Genomic DNA, 16,607 nt, shown 5'->3' on the forward strand with positions numbered 1-16,607 from the left:
GTAGCAATAATGCTTGGATTGTTTTCAAATGGAAAAGTTTGGGCTGGAAATACTTGTTTAGAAAAAGAACTACATCACTCCAACCTCCTTCAACAAGTAATCCAAGCCACTTTAAACACTCAAGGTCTAACCAAGCAAGATGTATTTCATTAAAACCTTCTTAGGCTTCAACTAGATTATAACCTTGGGAATAAATAAATTTTATTCAATGAACAAACAGAAGGGATTCTGGAGTACTACTATAGTTCTTTTGTATTGACTGCTTCTAGGTTAATGCAAAAGCTCAGAAAAGGACATCAGATAAAGTAAAAGGCTTTATTATTCAGGCAGCTCAGAGTCTGACATCAACACAGGTAGGGATAATTACCATCTCATTACATTTGACCTTTGGCACCCATTTAGTTTTGGCATCCATACTAGTTTTCCAAGTTGGACATGTTACAGCCAGTAGATGCTCGGCCGTTTCTGACAGCAACGTTTACCCCAACTTCATTCAGTAGGGCTGCCAGATGTGCAAGGATTCAAACAAGATCATCTACTTTATTGATTCTTTTCATGGATTTTTCTCCATACTGACTTTTAAAGCAAGAGAGATGGTATTATTTGCAGGTACTGGTCATAACACCTTCCTACGGCCCAACACTCAGCAAACACCAAATATAAGTAAATTTCTTAAATATTCAGTTAAGGCTATGGTGTGCTTGGTTTTGACCACGGCAATTGTATGGCTTTCCTTTATTTATTTTTCTCCCTGGATAAAACCACGGAGAACCTATGCTTACTTGACCTATGCAGTTTTGGTTATTACAGCTTAGCTTATAAGATCAAAGGAATTAAAGAGTTTTCATTAAGAATACATTTTAAAATCATGACAAAAATAGAAATAGTCTTCACAGTCCCAGGGATATGATAAAACGAATCAAGTTTCGTGATTGTTGCAAGGGGACTCCCATCGAAGTACATAGTACATAGAAAGTACATAAAGCTGCTTTCCATGAGGTTACAAGGTGAAAAACATAACACAATAGTTTATTTCAAGATCACTGATACATCAATTAAGGGGAGGGATGTTTAAGATATTTTGCACATTATTTAGACTCAGGCTATACACTTTCTGTATTAAATATCTAGAGAAAATTCCATTACTTTTTGGCTCAGGGCTATACTAGAAGGCTATTGCTTTTGATATATACGAAGAGAGAAAGCCAAGATTTATTTTTCAGGTTCTGAACTTTTAGTTCAGAGCTATCTTCTTTTATAAAAATATCACTAAGAAAATCATTACACTTTTCTTAAAATCTGATGACTTATTTTTTAAAATGTTACAGCCCCTAGAGAACTGAGGACTGTACCTGAATTTAAACCCCAGTTTCAGTGTATGACTATTGATTTTATAAAACATCTTCTTCTAGTAAATGGCAAAAATCATAACCTCCTATAGAAAGTGATGTTGGGTTGGCAACGTAGTGGATTGCTTAGTGAAAATATGGGGACCTTAAAGCTTATATGGGAGATATATGTGAGGGGGAAAAAGACAAATACAGCCTTCTTTTGTTGTTCTCCTAGTTTCTCCAAAGAGTTGACATTTATCGCTGCATTTAAAATAAAGATGACTTTAACTCACACTGTATTTTAACACTGAACTGATATAAATGTACTTATCTGAACATCACATTTTTATACGTATTTAAAAAAACCCACAAAAATGTAGTGAAAAGATTATGTATTTCAAATAAAATTATACTAGTTTGAGGCAGAACAGAACCAGGAGTCTTTTGCAGTGGATTTCTTCAGCCATCAGCCTTCATAGATAGGCCTCCTGCTTCGGCTGGTGGATACTTTCCACTGAGCATAGAAAGTTTCAGGATAACAAGAGATTATGTCTTATGTTTTGCCTCCATGAGCTGGGATGTCATTATTGTAGAAAAGATGCATAATTTAAAAAGTGAAGGCTATTTATTCAAAATGCTACAGAGTGACACATTTACTTTATGAAATTTAAACAGCATTCATCCTTAGGAAGCTGCATATACACTACAATAGCAGCACCAGACTAGGTGCATTTCAGAGTAGAAAGGATTTTCTTTAAAAATGAAAAGATGGCAGCTTCTTAAAGACCAGACTTATAGAGTTATTTTGTTGTTATTTTTCATCTTGTTTAAGTGGACCAAAGTTCAGTTAACTCACACTCATATTAGAATCTATAATTCCGTTGAGTGTTCAGGACTACAGAAGTCATCTTGGGACTTTCTATGGAAGTATGTACAGATTTTCCTCATGGAGCTGGGAGTAATGGTGACCTGGAAGAAGAAAGTTTAGATTTCAGAGATTTCCTAAGATAAAGTTCAGCTGTTACCTCAGCAAGTTATTACTAAGAGGTACCTTAAGTTAGGTTGCCTAGAAATTTGATTAGTCAGCCAGCTTTCAGTCCCAAATATTTTTAACAGTAATGTCTCTTTGGCTGTTGTATGGTAAAAATTTAATAGATGGTATGCAAGGAAAGAAGACAGAGTTTTCATGTGAATAGAAAATATTAGCCAGTTAAGCCTCTTACTAGGAACCAAAGAGGTTACAATTACCGTCCTCTTTGAAATAAGTCAGCCTCCCCAATTTATAAACAAGATAGGTATTCAAATGGTGGCTGCTACACTCTGCTCAAGGTCTATATTGTCATACAGATAGAGAAAAACAATTTTTAAAAACTTTAGCTTCAGAGAAATTATAAGACCAGCACACCATTCCTACTTTTAAAGCTGTTAAGATTTGCATATTAGTGGAAACAATTTTTCATTGAAATTTTTTTCTGCTAACACACAGATGAGACCAGCCCCCCAGAAAAAAAAAAAAAACAGAGATTTTGGTTAGGGGCAAAGAGCAGTCATAATTTTGAGAAAAGAAAGAAAACAGTCCTTACAGCTTTTTCTTCCTTTTTTTTTTTTTTTTTTTAAAACTTTCTGTAGCAAAGTCTTGGTTGGAGTTTGTGTACTAAGTAGTCTTTCTATTATTTACTAAGTAGTACTAAGTAGTATTTCTATTATTAGCTATTTTTTCTAAAATCATGGGATAGGCCTTCATGAAACCAGGAGTTGGGGAAATGAACACTTATTAAAATAGCATTGGCCTACGGTTAGCCAGTCTCTGCCTGGTTAAAAGGGCAGACATTGCTGATCATGAATCTTGATTGGATTTCAATCATCCTACCACCATCTCGATAACTCAGAACAGGAGCTACAATGAAGTACAGTGGAAACTTCCTTAGCCCACCTCTCTTAACCTGTGAACAACAGAAGCTTCCTATTGCCTCTGACTTGTGCCCATAGCTCACCCAATGCTTACAGCTACTTCTGCTTCCACCATGATAATGAGTCATGTGCTTTTCAAGGTTCACAAACCTATTTCTGCCAGCAATATCTGTTATTGACATTATCTAATTTAAATATTATGTCAACCAATGAAATATGAGTCCTAAAAAAATAAGTGAAACTACACTGAATGTTTAAAAGAGTAGATTAGATACAGGTGCCAAAAATATTGGTGTGGGCAAGATGACTATAAAAGACTGGGGAGAAGTCATAAACACCTAGAAGGATTCTGCATTTAAATTGTTTAGCAAGTCTCTAAGTTTCACTGTATTTTAAATAATCATAAAATGTAATTACAAACTGGAAATCTACTTATGGATATTGGCAACTTTCCCATGAACAACAGCTTTATCTATAAAAAGAGGATGGCATACTGTCTAACAGGAGAGGGGAGATATTTTTGAATTTATATCCTAGAGCATGAAGAAGGCATCAGTGAATCAGGCAACAGGGCTGAGGAGTATGAGACCTTGGCAAGAGGGATTTTAATGGGAATAAATAGGGTTGCCAGAAAAATATAGCACACCCACTTACATTTGAATTTCAGACAAACAACAAATAATTTTTTAGTATGAAAAACATTTAGTAAAAATATGTCCCATGCAAAATTTGTTCTTTATTTTTTATATGCTAAATTGGGCAATCCTAGAAATAAACAGATTTACTTTTTTCTTTTAAAGCATTCTGTCTTGAGACAAGATCTGTGTCTGGCCCCCTTCAAGTTAGATGAAGTATTTTTCCCACTAGCCCCCTTCAAGTTAGGAAATGTATCTTCCCATGACTGCTGACTTACCGGGCCTGGTGATGACTTTCCGCTCTGTCTCCTGGAATTGGGTGTCTGGGAGGATGGACTGCGTGGAGATGAATTTTCAGCCTTCCGTTTGGCTGCCATGGCCAACAACCAGTTTTTATTTTCTGGGGAGCTATTCTCTTTGCCTACCACTTCGGACCCTTCTCCACAAGATCTCAAAGGAAGGGGTAAAGTTCCACAGCTTTCTGAAGTATAGGGACTGATAGGAGAAGGAGGCTCTGAGATACTTGTGCTAGCTCCTTCAATCTTACTTGCTTTGGTAGGACCTAGAGAGTCCTTACTAAGGTCCTCCTGGTTACCAGCAAGGCAGCACAGATCCAAATGAAGATTTTCAACTTGGCCATCCAACTCAGTCACACAGTTGCAACTCTTCACACACTTTTGTTTCACACTCTCCAGACAGCTTGAGTCTAGCCTCCTCTTTACTCTATTTCTAGACTCAGAGCAAGCCTCTCCTTGGGATGACTTCTGGCTCACAGGAATAAGGGCTTTTCTTGGAGACGCGATCTTGGTCTCAGAAGCAGGTGGAGTGATGGGTGGTGATGAGGAAGGTGTTCGGGTCACCCAATTTTTAATTGACATCTTGAAAGAGGAGGGTGGCTTGGGAGAAACAGAGGAGACAGAGCCTCTTCTGCTGATGGGAGACCGGGCCTTGGCAGGAGGGGTTTTAATAGAGAATGTGGGAGTATTTGAAGGAAGAGGGAGGTCTCCAGCACAGCTTGGTGTACAAGCTGCAGATGATGGGGAAGAAATGGATGGACTGCTCTTTACTCTGGGGGCTTTGGCAGGAGTACTCTGGCTACTCGATACTGTTACTGAAAAAGAAGAGAGGATCATGAAAATCAGAAGTGAAAGTCATACAAAGTCCCTAAATTCTCATCAAGGAAAATCAAAGCTAACAATAATTCAAGGGTCAATTTGTCAGTAAGTACATTATATAAATCATTTGCTACCTACTACACCTTTAGCATTTTCCTTTCCCTTTCTTAACTGCCAGCCTCTCACTAACCCACTGTAAAACATGTACTTGTAAAAATCCAGAAAATACATAAAAATATACAGAAGATTTTAAGAAACCCCAGGTAGACCACTTTTAGCATTTTTCTATATTTGTGCATGTGCTATATATCATACACTTCAAATTTTTTCTACACAAAAGTGAGATAACACACACTATTTAGTAACTTTTTTTAATCTCAAAAAATTTATTTTTTATTGTATATATTTATGGGGTATAATGTAATGTTTTGATATATGCATACATTGTGGAATGATTAAATCAAACTAATTAATATATCCGTCATCTCACTTTTATCTTTTTAAGGACACACCTAAGACAGAATACCTCACTTATTTTTTTGTGGTGAGAACATTTAAAATCTACTCTTAGTAATTTTCAAGTACACAGTACATTACTAAATGTAGTTGCCATACTATACAATAGACCCCAGAACTAATTCCTCCTATTTGAATCTTTTTACCCTTTGACCAACATCTCCCCAACCCCACCCCCCTGCAATTCTGCTCTCTGCTTTTATGAGTTCAACTTTTTAAATTCCACATATGAGATTATGTAGTATTTGTCTTCTGTGTCTGGCTTATTTCTCTTAGCATAATGTCCTCTAGGTTCATGTTGTTGCATGTCCTTTTTAAAGACGAATAGTATTCCACTGTGGATCACATTCTCTTTATTCATCCACTGATAGATACTTAAGTTGATTCCATATCTTGTCTATTGTGAATGTTGCAGTGAACATGCGAGTGTAGATATCTCTTCTACATACTACTATCATTTCTTTGGATATATACCCCAAAGTGGAATTGCTGGGTCATATGGTAGTTCTATTTTTAATTTTTTGAGAAACCTCCATACTGTTTTCCATAACAGCTGAACTAACTTACATTCCCACCAACAGTGTACAGAGGGGTTTCCTTTTCTCCACATCCTCTCTAAAACATGTTACCTTTTTTCTTTTTGATAAACTCTATTCTAACAGGTGTGAGGTGATATCTCATTGTGTGGTTTTCATTTGCATTTCCTTAATTAGTGACGTTGAGCAATTTTCATGTGCCTGTTGGCCAGCTGTATGTCTTATGAGAAATGTCTATTTAGGTCCTTTGTCCATTTTTAATTAGGAATAATGTGCTTCTTAATACATCATGAACATTTCCCACATTAATTCAGATTTATATTACCATTTTTAACAGCTACAAAGACAACATATTTATATAACAAATCCTCATTACAATAAGACAGTTAGGTTGTTGATATTTTGGTTTTATAAGTTAAGCTGCCATTAGCATTCTTCTATGTACTCTTGAGCAATGCTAGGGCAGAAAAGCACTACACAAGGGCTCTCAGACGAAACACACAGGTCTAAAACTTATTATGTAAACAGGGCACAATCTTTGCTCTCCTTGAACTCAAGAGTCTTCATCTATTAAATGGAGATAGTTTTTTATCTCCATAAGAAATAATTCTGTCATTTTACTTCTTAAAGTTATCAGGCATGACATGGCTCCCCACCTTATGTTATAAACAACTACTAGTTTCCACAAGACAAAGAATGCCAAAGAACATTCAGAATATCAATGCTTGCTCTCTGTAAAGCAAACCAAACTTAGTAGACAAGACCTTTTCTCTATGTGTACTTGTCCCTTTGTTTATACAATCGCAAGTACTTCAGGCAAATTCTTATAAACTTGATGGTTCTTCTATCTCAAGCCCCAATCACTGACAATACTATATTTTCTCGTTTTCCTTCTGAGCTTTCTAGATGTCTGAGACAGCATTCCTGTCTTCAAATAACGAGAAAGGGCATTTATATATTTCTCAGTCACAAAGTCTTTGAATTGTAACTCTCATATTTACTTTAGTTTAATTACTGAATTGCATTTATATGTAACTAAATTTAGGATGGGCTGATATAAAAATTCAATCTCTCTTTTAGCAGGAATAAAGATTTGCAAGTACTAACTTTAGTCAGTTAATTATTTTGTCCTTTTTACTGTGCTTTTCACTACTAAAGCAGTCCTGCCTTGAGACAGAGCAATCCTACAAAGTGACTTCTGCCTAAACTTTTCTCATCAACCATATGTTTAGAACCAGCCAAAGTGATACTGCTCCTTTAATAAAGATCATTATTGAAAACCCCGTTTTGCCATAATGTGCTATGGAAAGGACTCAGTAACAGGGAACTATCCATGGAGCCTCTGGTTTAAGTTCTCACACTCATGCTCTAGAGCTAGATAACAGTTATTATTTCAGGAGGAAAGGAAGTTTTCATTTGCTGCTCTCCTCAGTACAGGTCAACAGTCACCGCACAGCTGCCATAGTCATTTTTTCCATTTAAGTGGATTGAAGAGTACATTTAGGGCAGAAAGTCCTAAAATAGCACAGGTCTTACACTATGCTGATTCTAAGGCAGGATTAGTGGAGAAGGAAGAGCTGGGCCTGGGACAGATTGGGCAGCTAGGTTTCTGATACTTGCATGGCACACATTGAAAGTATTTATGAAAGTTCAGCAGGAAATGTGTCTGATGTGTTGGAAAGTTGGGGCATTTCCTCTTCCTTCAGGATGTTATGCAGAAGAGGTGGACCATTGGGGTCAAAAAGATCATTTTGTTAATAACTCTGAAGGTTAGCAAAACTCTGGGTCAAATTTAAGTTTTTCTTTTAAACAGTAATTAGGTTATAAAAGTAGTCAAAGTTCATGGTAAAAGAGTTCAAACAGTACAGAGAGGAAGAAGGTAAAAAGTAAAAACTCTTCTTTTCAATCTTCTCATTTCACTCTTATGTTCTTATGCATTCCACAAACTTCTATGTACCTAGTAGCACATACAAAGGTATTGGTATAGCATACCTTAAAAAAACCTAAAACACTAATGGATTATATTACATATATGTACATGTTCTGCAACTTGCACTTGTATTTTTTTTCTCTATATCTTTTCATATAAGTTACACAGAGATGCTCTGTATTCTTTTTAACAGCTGTATAGTATGCCATTATATTGGCCTATAAATTTCAATATGGCAGCCATGTAATACTTCATCTGTTTAAGTTGATCAACTCTTCTTGACACTGTGATGGATGAAATCTGAAGATAGGGTAGCATAGACTGGGTTGTTGCCCTAAATACTTCCTGAAAGTCAGTTCCTTTGAAGAATTATAGAGAGTTTACTAATAATCAGTCAACTTGTAGCTTCTTTCTACACGAAGGTTTGCCATCTGGCCTCACCCTACCTTTTTAGTCTTATCACGGTACTATGCTACTTTAGAATCCTGTTACAGAAGACTACTCACTGCTTCCTGAACAAGCTGTGTACTATCACATCTCTGTCTTTGTTCATGTGGTTTTCTTGCCAAGTCAGCCCCTTCTTTGCCAGGCAAAAATTCTTCTCATGTTTCAAGGCTCTGATGACAATGTTAACTTCATTGTGAAGCATTCACAAACTTCTTTCCTCTTCTCCCACAGAGCTTCCCTCTCCCAGAGGAAGTGGGTTCTCAGAGACCTTTGTTTATGCTGCTAGGAGAAATGTTTACAATGCACTATAGTTTCTGCATCTGTCTCCTAGACTAGACTGTGAGGGCAGGTGATGATGATGATTATTTACTCATCTTTGCACCCAGTGCCCCTATAGTACCTAGCAAGGAATTATTAAACACTGCTTGTTAAATTTCATTACTGCTGAGAAGGATAAGGGTGAGGGTCTAGGAATCAGAAAATAGACTCTATAATTATCCTACTGACTTGTGAGACTGCAGCAAGCACCTGAAATAGAACAGATAAGGTTTCCTTCTCTTTAAGATAAAGATAATCATCATTGTCACTCAGTAATGCCTAAACCAGAGGCTCTCAATCCTGGCTAAATAACAGACTTACCTGGGGCTTTATAAAAACACTGGTGCTTGGCTTCCACCCCAGACCTACTGAATCACACACACACAAAGTTAAAAAGCTCCACAAGTGGTTCTGATGCACAGCCACAATTGAGAACCATCGGCCTCAACAGTGCTATGAGATCTCTGGCTGGAACACAGTGAAAGAATAGTAAGTAATAGAGCAGGTACTGGCTAGGAAAAGTAGGGCAGAGGGAAAAGAGGTTGTGCCTTGGCACTTAAACACTTCCAGTGAATGCATTAAAAGGGCCAGAGAGAAGATATGTAGTCCAGGACAGCAATGAAGGGTTGAAGTGGCAATTAGAAGCTTGAGAAAGCAGAGGAACATAATTTTCCAAGTGGCAATTGGTTAGCAGCAGCCAATCTGTTGCTGGAAGCTGGCTTAGAGGATAGAACCGCCAGTGCATCAAGCTTTCGCACTAACATTAGGTTATTGCTCTGTAGTGCTCTTCAGAGTAAACCTAGCATTACCCAGAAATGGAAAAATCTAGGCATAAATCGCAATCTGGTCTCAACTTGAACTTTGCTTTGTGCTCTGTTAGGTTCTAACGCAGGCAGTATATTTCCGAGCATGTGCTCTAGAATCAGTCTGCAAGAGTTGGAACTCTGATTCTACTAGAACTCCATAGCTGTGTGATCTTAGACAAGTCTAACCTCCTTGACCTTCAGTTTTCAATTATTTTGGGAATTAAATGAGATAATCCCAGCTAGCTACTTTGCAGAAATTGACAAGCAGATCCTAAAATTTGTATAAAAGAGACCCAGAATAGTCAAAACAATCTTGAAAAAGAAAAAGAAAATTGAAGTTCTCAGACTTCCAAGACTTCAAAACCTACTACAAAGCTATAATATTCAAGGCAATGAAAAAAAAAAAAATCAAGGCAATGCAGAACTAGCATAAGGGCAGACATATAGATCAATGGAATAGAATTAAAAGTCCAGAAATAAACCCTCACATTTATGGTCCATTGATTTTTTGGCAAGGGTGCTAAGATAAATTCAATGGGACAAAGAATAGTTTATCCACATGTGAAAAATTAATTTGAATATTTACCTCATACCATACAGAAAAATAAACTCAAAAAGGATAACAGACCTAAAACTAAAAAACCTCTAGAAGAAAACATGGGAGTAAATCTTTGTGACCTTGGGATAGGCAATGGTTTCCTTGATAAACCATAAAAACACAAGTGACAAAAGAAAAAATAGATAACGTATACTTCATCGAAATTATAATTTTGTGTGTCAAGGGACACCAACAAGAAAGTAAAAAGACAACCCACAGAATAAGAGAAAATATTTGCAGATCATTATATGACAAGGCACTTATGTTCAGAATATATAAAGAATGCTTACAACTCAATAATACAAGACAAGTAACTCAATTGAAATATGAGCAAAAGATTTGCACAGATGTTTTACCAAAGAAAATATGTAAATAGTCAATAAGCACATGAAAATATGCTCAACATCACTGGCCATCAGGAAAATACAAATCAAACCACAATGGGATACCAATTCATACCCAATAGGATGGGTATAATGAAAAAGACAATAACAAGTCTTGTCAAGTATATGAAAAAATTGGAGTCCTTATTTTGATGTTGAAAATATTCTAGAATTAGACTGTTAATGACTGCACAACTCTAAATATAGCTGATCCTCCGTATCTTGAGTTCCATATCCTGGGTTCCACATCCATGGATTCAACCAACCGCAAATAAAAAAATATTTTAAAAAAAAGGGCCAAGCATAGTGGCTCATGTTTATAATCCTAGTGCTTTGGGAGGCTGAGGCAGAAGAATTGGTTGAGGTCAGAAGAGGAGTTTGAGACCAGGCTGAGCAAGAGAGGTAGATTCCATCTCTACAAAAATAGAAAAATTAGCTGAGTGCTGTGGCATGTACCTGTAGTCTCTGCTACTCAGGAGGCTGAGGCAGGAGCATTCCTTGAGCCCACGAGTTTGAGGATGCTGTGAGCTATGATGAAGCCACTGCACTCTAGCTTGGGGAGACAGAGTGAGACCCTGTCTCAAAAAACCCGAAACCAAAAATATGGTTGTGCCTGTACTGAACATGTATAGACTTTTTTCTTGTCATTATTCCCTAAACAATAAAGCATAACAACTATTTATGCATTTACATTATATTAGGTTATTGTAAGTAAGCTAGAGATGATTTAAGGTATACAGAAGGATGTACGCAGGTTATATGCAAATACTATGCCATTTTATATAAGGGACTCGAGCATCTGTGGATTTGGGCATCTGCAAGGGGGTCCTGGACCCATGGATACGGCGGGATAACTGTATACTAAAAACCACTGAATTGTATCTTGATCTAACCAAAATCATGACCCTGTATGAGGAAGACAGGGAGTGCACAGGTATGGTAATGGGGAGAAATAGGAAAGACTGCTAAATCCTCATGTCACAAAGGAAAGAAATCAATACATAAAGCTGAAAACTGCAAAAAGTAACGAAATAGAAATGTGCAATATTATTTAAAGGTACAGACATCCATATCAAAGAGTGAACTACAAGATTTGAAAGTGGTTGCCTCTGGGAAGGGGAAACTATAGGACAGAGGGTATGGGGACTGCTTATCATACTCATCCTTGTAGAACTAGTTGACTTATTAAACTGTAACACTAATAAAATAAAAATTGAAAATGTTAAAAGAAAGCAAAAAACAAATAAGGCAACATCATCAAAGACTTTACAGAAAGTAGACTTAGAACAAAAGACCTCTCTGAAGTCTAGTTCTGCATCTTACCAGCAACTAAATAAGTCATTAAAAAAATAAGCATATATCCTCCCTGTCTCATTGTCAACCCCCATTTACTTTAGTCTTTGATGGTTAAAGTAAAATGAATCTTTAAGCTTAAACTTCAAACTTATGACAGTACATCTATTGATAATGTGCTTGAAGATTTTTACTCTTGGTTCACTGTTAATCTCTTCAACCCGATCCCTGTCAACTTGTGAAGATCCACATATATGATCTTTCTATACTTTGGTTTCTCGGTTTCTTGACCCTTTACTACAGTAATCTTGTCCTTTCACTCATCCAAGCCACATATTCCTTTACCTTATTATTGCCAATACGTGAAAGTCTTCCATTATCTTCATTTCAAATATTCCATTCTGTTCACCACCTATGTTCTCAGCATTGTTTAGTACTCCAATTCCAACAATCTTTTATCCCCAGGGGGTCCTCAATCCATTGACAGTACCACTTTTATACTATCTTTCAGCTCCACTGTGCCCTCACTTCCCTCCTTACCTAAGTTAAATCCTACAGCCAATCATAATTATCCTCTTGCAAGCACCCTCAACTTCACTGCTCACTTCTTCACTTGCTCTGCTAAACCATAACTCTGGTTAGACCCAATTCTCTACCTACAATGTACCTGTACTTGCACAGCAAACACACAACCATACTGAATGCTCACTTGCCTAATCTAAAGGTCAGTTTTTAGGCCTCATTTATTATATTTGATATGCCAGAAACATCAGATCAAATTCATACTTTTCTCTTCCTTTATTTACATATAACGCTCTCCTACTTTTTCTTCTTACTTCTCTAGTTGTGCCTGCTTAATGGTATTTGTCACCTCCCCAACCTCTAAACACTGGGGTGCCGCACGGTTCAGATCCCAGACCTGTTTTCTTTTCTATCTACCACTACCTTCACCCATGTTATTTTGAATCCAATTTACAACCCTAACCCTGAATTACAGAATTAAACATCTAAATGCCTCCCTGACATCTCCATCTGGATGTCTAATAATCATGTCAAACAATATATCCAAATGGAACTCCAGGTGTTCCCTCCCAAACCTGCTTCTCTTGCAGGGATTCCTAAGTTAATGAAATGCCACCCTTCTAGATTCTCAAGCAAAAACTTTCAAATCATGATAACTCCATTTTATCCCCACATCTGATCCCTCAGCATATTCTGTTGGCTCTATCTTATAAATAAATCCAGAACTTGATGACTTCTTATCACATCTTCTGCTACTACTCTGGTCCAAGTCACCATCATCACTTCCTGGATTATTTCAATGGCTTTTAAAATTGGCTTCCTGCTTTTACCCTGATCCACTTACAATTTATTCTCAACACAGGAGCAAGAATGATCAAGTTAAAAGTCAGATCATGATATTCTACTGCTCAAAACCCTTCAGTGGATTTTTGTCTATCAAAACGCAAAGTCCCACAAGAACTTATTTTCTACTGCTATTCTCTTCCCTCTCCTTTGCCCACTCTGGCCATAGGAGCTATAGCCATGTTAGCCTCCTTGAGGAATGGAAAATATGTCAGGCCTGCCCTGACTTTAGGGCCTCTGCATTTGCTATTTTGTCTGCTTGTAAGATTCTTCTCCAAAATATCCACATGGCTTATTACTTCACTTTCTTTACTCAAATGTCATCTTTTTATTAAGGCCTCCTTGGCCATCTAAAATAAAATTTCAACAGCACACTTTGCCATTCCCCCTTTCCTGTTTTCCTTTGTCCCTAAGCAATTATTTTTATTTGACACAGTACATATTTTATTTCTTTATCTTATTTATTGCTTCTCATACTAATATGTAAGCTCTATTTACATCTTTGGGATTTTTGATTTTTTTGTTCATTGCTAAATCTCCAGCAACTAAGAGCAGTGCCTACCATATACTGGTTGTTCAAGTAATATTTGTTGAATATATCCAGTACTATATTCCAGTGCCTTTGTAGATAAACAGAGTAGTGCTCAGGAAATATTTATCAAAAAGAACGAATGCCAAGAAGATGGTACTTTTCTTTAAGCACATACCAAAACAAGATTAAGTTTAGCTTACCGGTCTATACTGTAGGACTAAACCAGTCAAACCATAAAAACTTATTAAGTGCATGATATCCTTACCTAGGCCGGCTCTCGCCTCTTTTTTCTTCTGAGAGGCCCAACCCACTGTGGAAAGTTTATCTCCTGGTTTTTCCTCTATGCCTCTATTCAAGCGCCATAATTTTAGTGTATTGTCATCAGAACAGGTAGCAATCTGAGGAGAACCAGAAAAGGAGTTAAGAAGTTTCTATCAAAGAATTATAACAGAGCAAAAAATAGATGTGTTTTTTAAGGGGTCATGACTGGAAAATTATTTTTTCTGATATAATAGGATATAGAAAGTGATATCTGAAAGATCATGTATTTTCATTCCTTGCTTTCAGGAATCATTCCAATGAAGGTGACTCTCTAGTTTCTTCCTTACCATACATTTTGCTGATATGTCATTTGATACCAGTCATTTCTTACCTAAAGTTCTACTATAAAACTAGGCTTATTTCATTCTGTTCTTTCAAGAAGTTAGGCAAGCCATTCTCCTTATCACCATCCACATATATACAAAATATATAATTAAGATATCCTTTTTACTTTCATTCTGTTAAATGATCAGTATATATCACCAACATTCAATTTCTACAACTATCTTCTGAATACCACATGTTCTGCTGCACTGCTAAAATCCTTTGCAAGATCAATCTTAGCCCATGACTCTAGTAGGCCGTGTCAAGTAGAATGAAACCATTCCTTTTGAGATTCTTTTTCAGATAGGTAAATGAGCAATCTGGGAAAACAACAAATTCACTAGGCTAAAAGGAGTTAAAAATAACCTTTGCCCCTTTAAAAATATCTGACCATTCCTGATCTTGGTCCCAAGCCTTTTATGGCAGAGAAAGTCCTGCTTGAAGAGCTTGTGGCAAATGGCCACTGGTACCAGAACTGTTCCTCAGCATTTGTTTATATAATTTCTCTATTTCAGTCACTAAAGAGAGAGAAAAAAAAGAATACACGTTCTCTTAGGTCTTGGCCCCCAAGAGACTGGCAGCTTTTTCCTTTCCTTACTGGGAGGCCAAAAGAAGATACACATATTTAACTGCTGAACATGAAATGCTTGGAATCCCATGGCCACTCTATAGCCTACTAATAGTTATTATTTACAGAGCACCTACTATGTATGGTAATTTATATTATCTTATTTAATTCTCACAACATAAAAAGCCTTGTACTCAAATACTCCCATTTGAAAAATAAGGATAAAGTTATTTGTCCAAAGTCACCACAATTAAATGGCAGAGCTAGAATTTAAACCTAGCTTTCTCCTATTCTAAAAGTCAGACTTTTTATTTCCCTAATTCTAGGCTTGGGATAAAATTATTATTACTATTTTTTAAGATAGGGTCTCACTCTGTCATCCATGCTAGAGTACAGTGGTATCATCATAGCTCACAGCAACCTCAAATTCTCGGTTCAAGTGATCCTTCTACCTCAGCCTCCCAAGTAACTGAGACTACAGGTATACACCACTATGCCTGGCCCTTTTTTATACGTGGCCTAGGACAAAGATATTTTTAAGAGAATTTTAAAAAGGTAGTCACTAGATTCATATAGTTAAATAGCCCTGCCATTTTCTTTGAATTCTTTTCTTATAGGAAATAATGATAATTAATGCATGTTGGTTGAAATGCACAGAGATAAGGATAATATATGACGGTTAAAAAAAGATAAAATAGGCCAGGCGCGGTGGCTCATGCCTGTAATCCTAGCACTCTGGGAGGCCGAGGCGGGAGGATTTGCTTGAGGTCAGGAGTTTGAAACCAGCCTGAGCAAGAGTGAGACCCCGTCTCTACTATAAATAGAAAGAAATTAATTGGCCAACTAATGTATAGAAAAAATTAGCCGGGCATGGTGGCAAATGCCTGTAGTCCCACCTACTTGTGAGGCTGAGGCAGTAGGATTGCTTGAGCCCAGGAGATTGAGGTTGCTGTGAGCTAGGCTGACGCCATGGCACTCACTCTAGCCTGGGCGACAAAGCGAGACTCTGTCTCAAAAAAAAAAAAAAAAAAAAAAAAAGATAAAATAATTGAATAACTTAAAAATCATTTATCTTAGTAAGTTCCACAAAGAAACAATACTTTATGTTAAAAGCAGATATTTCAGTGGAAATTACATGGAATCTCAGATAGAAAGAAAGTAATTGGCATGTAATTATGGATAATTAATCTTTTTTAATAAAAAGGTTTGCCATGAAGCTGGCCACAGAAATGGTAACAGGGATATAAAGAGAAATCTACAGCAGTACTGTACGCTACCAGGGAGGTAATGAAGACTAGCAGACCAGACTGTGAAAAGTTTCTGGAAGATAAAAAACAGATGGGAACAATAGGCAACAAACCTCAAAACATCATACATGAAAGGAGAGACCTTCATAGAAGTGAGATTTCCTACAGAACCCAGAATAACCCAAAGACCAGAGGCAATGGGAGTTGGGAGAATGAGTAAAATTTGGGCCATTATTATACGAAATTCATATATATAGATACAGTTTGTTTACATTTCTGGCCTTGCTATATTTTAGGGTTTTTTGTTTCTTTAAGTATCACACAGTATATTCACTATAAAAAAATTGAAAGGTGGGCATACTTTCTTCTTTCCAGAGTGTCTAAAACATTTCACACCTCCTTCTTACATGGTTTAGCCACAGATAACATAA

At 36.8% G+C, this 16,607-nt stretch overlaps 1 protein-coding gene across 1 annotated transcript in view; it reads right to left on the bottom strand.

Annotated features, from left to right (window-relative positions):
• Positions 1 to 304: 304 nt before the first annotated feature.
• The window catches only part of DTL (denticleless E3 ubiquitin protein ligase adapter), a 45,887-nt gene continuing 29,584 nt past the window's right edge, over positions 305 to 16,607 (bottom strand). Inside the window, exons 13-15 of the mRNA XM_012781665.2 lie at positions 13,982 to 14,114; positions 4,156 to 4,988; positions 305 to 2,300 (exon numbers count right to left, since the gene is read on the bottom strand). Coding sequence (XP_012637119.1) covers positions 2,202 to 2,300; positions 4,156 to 4,988; positions 13,982 to 14,114 — 1,065 coding nt within the window. The 3' untranslated portion in view covers positions 305 to 2,201. The remainder of the gene's footprint in view (positions 2,301 to 4,155; positions 4,989 to 13,981; positions 14,115 to 16,607) is intronic.

The sequence above is a fragment of the Microcebus murinus genome, chromosome 23 (genome assembly GCF_040939455.1).
Source record: "Microcebus murinus isolate Inina chromosome 23, M.murinus_Inina_mat1.0, whole genome shotgun sequence".
Lineage (NCBI taxonomy): Eukaryota > Metazoa > Chordata > Mammalia > Primates > Cheirogaleidae > Microcebus > Microcebus murinus.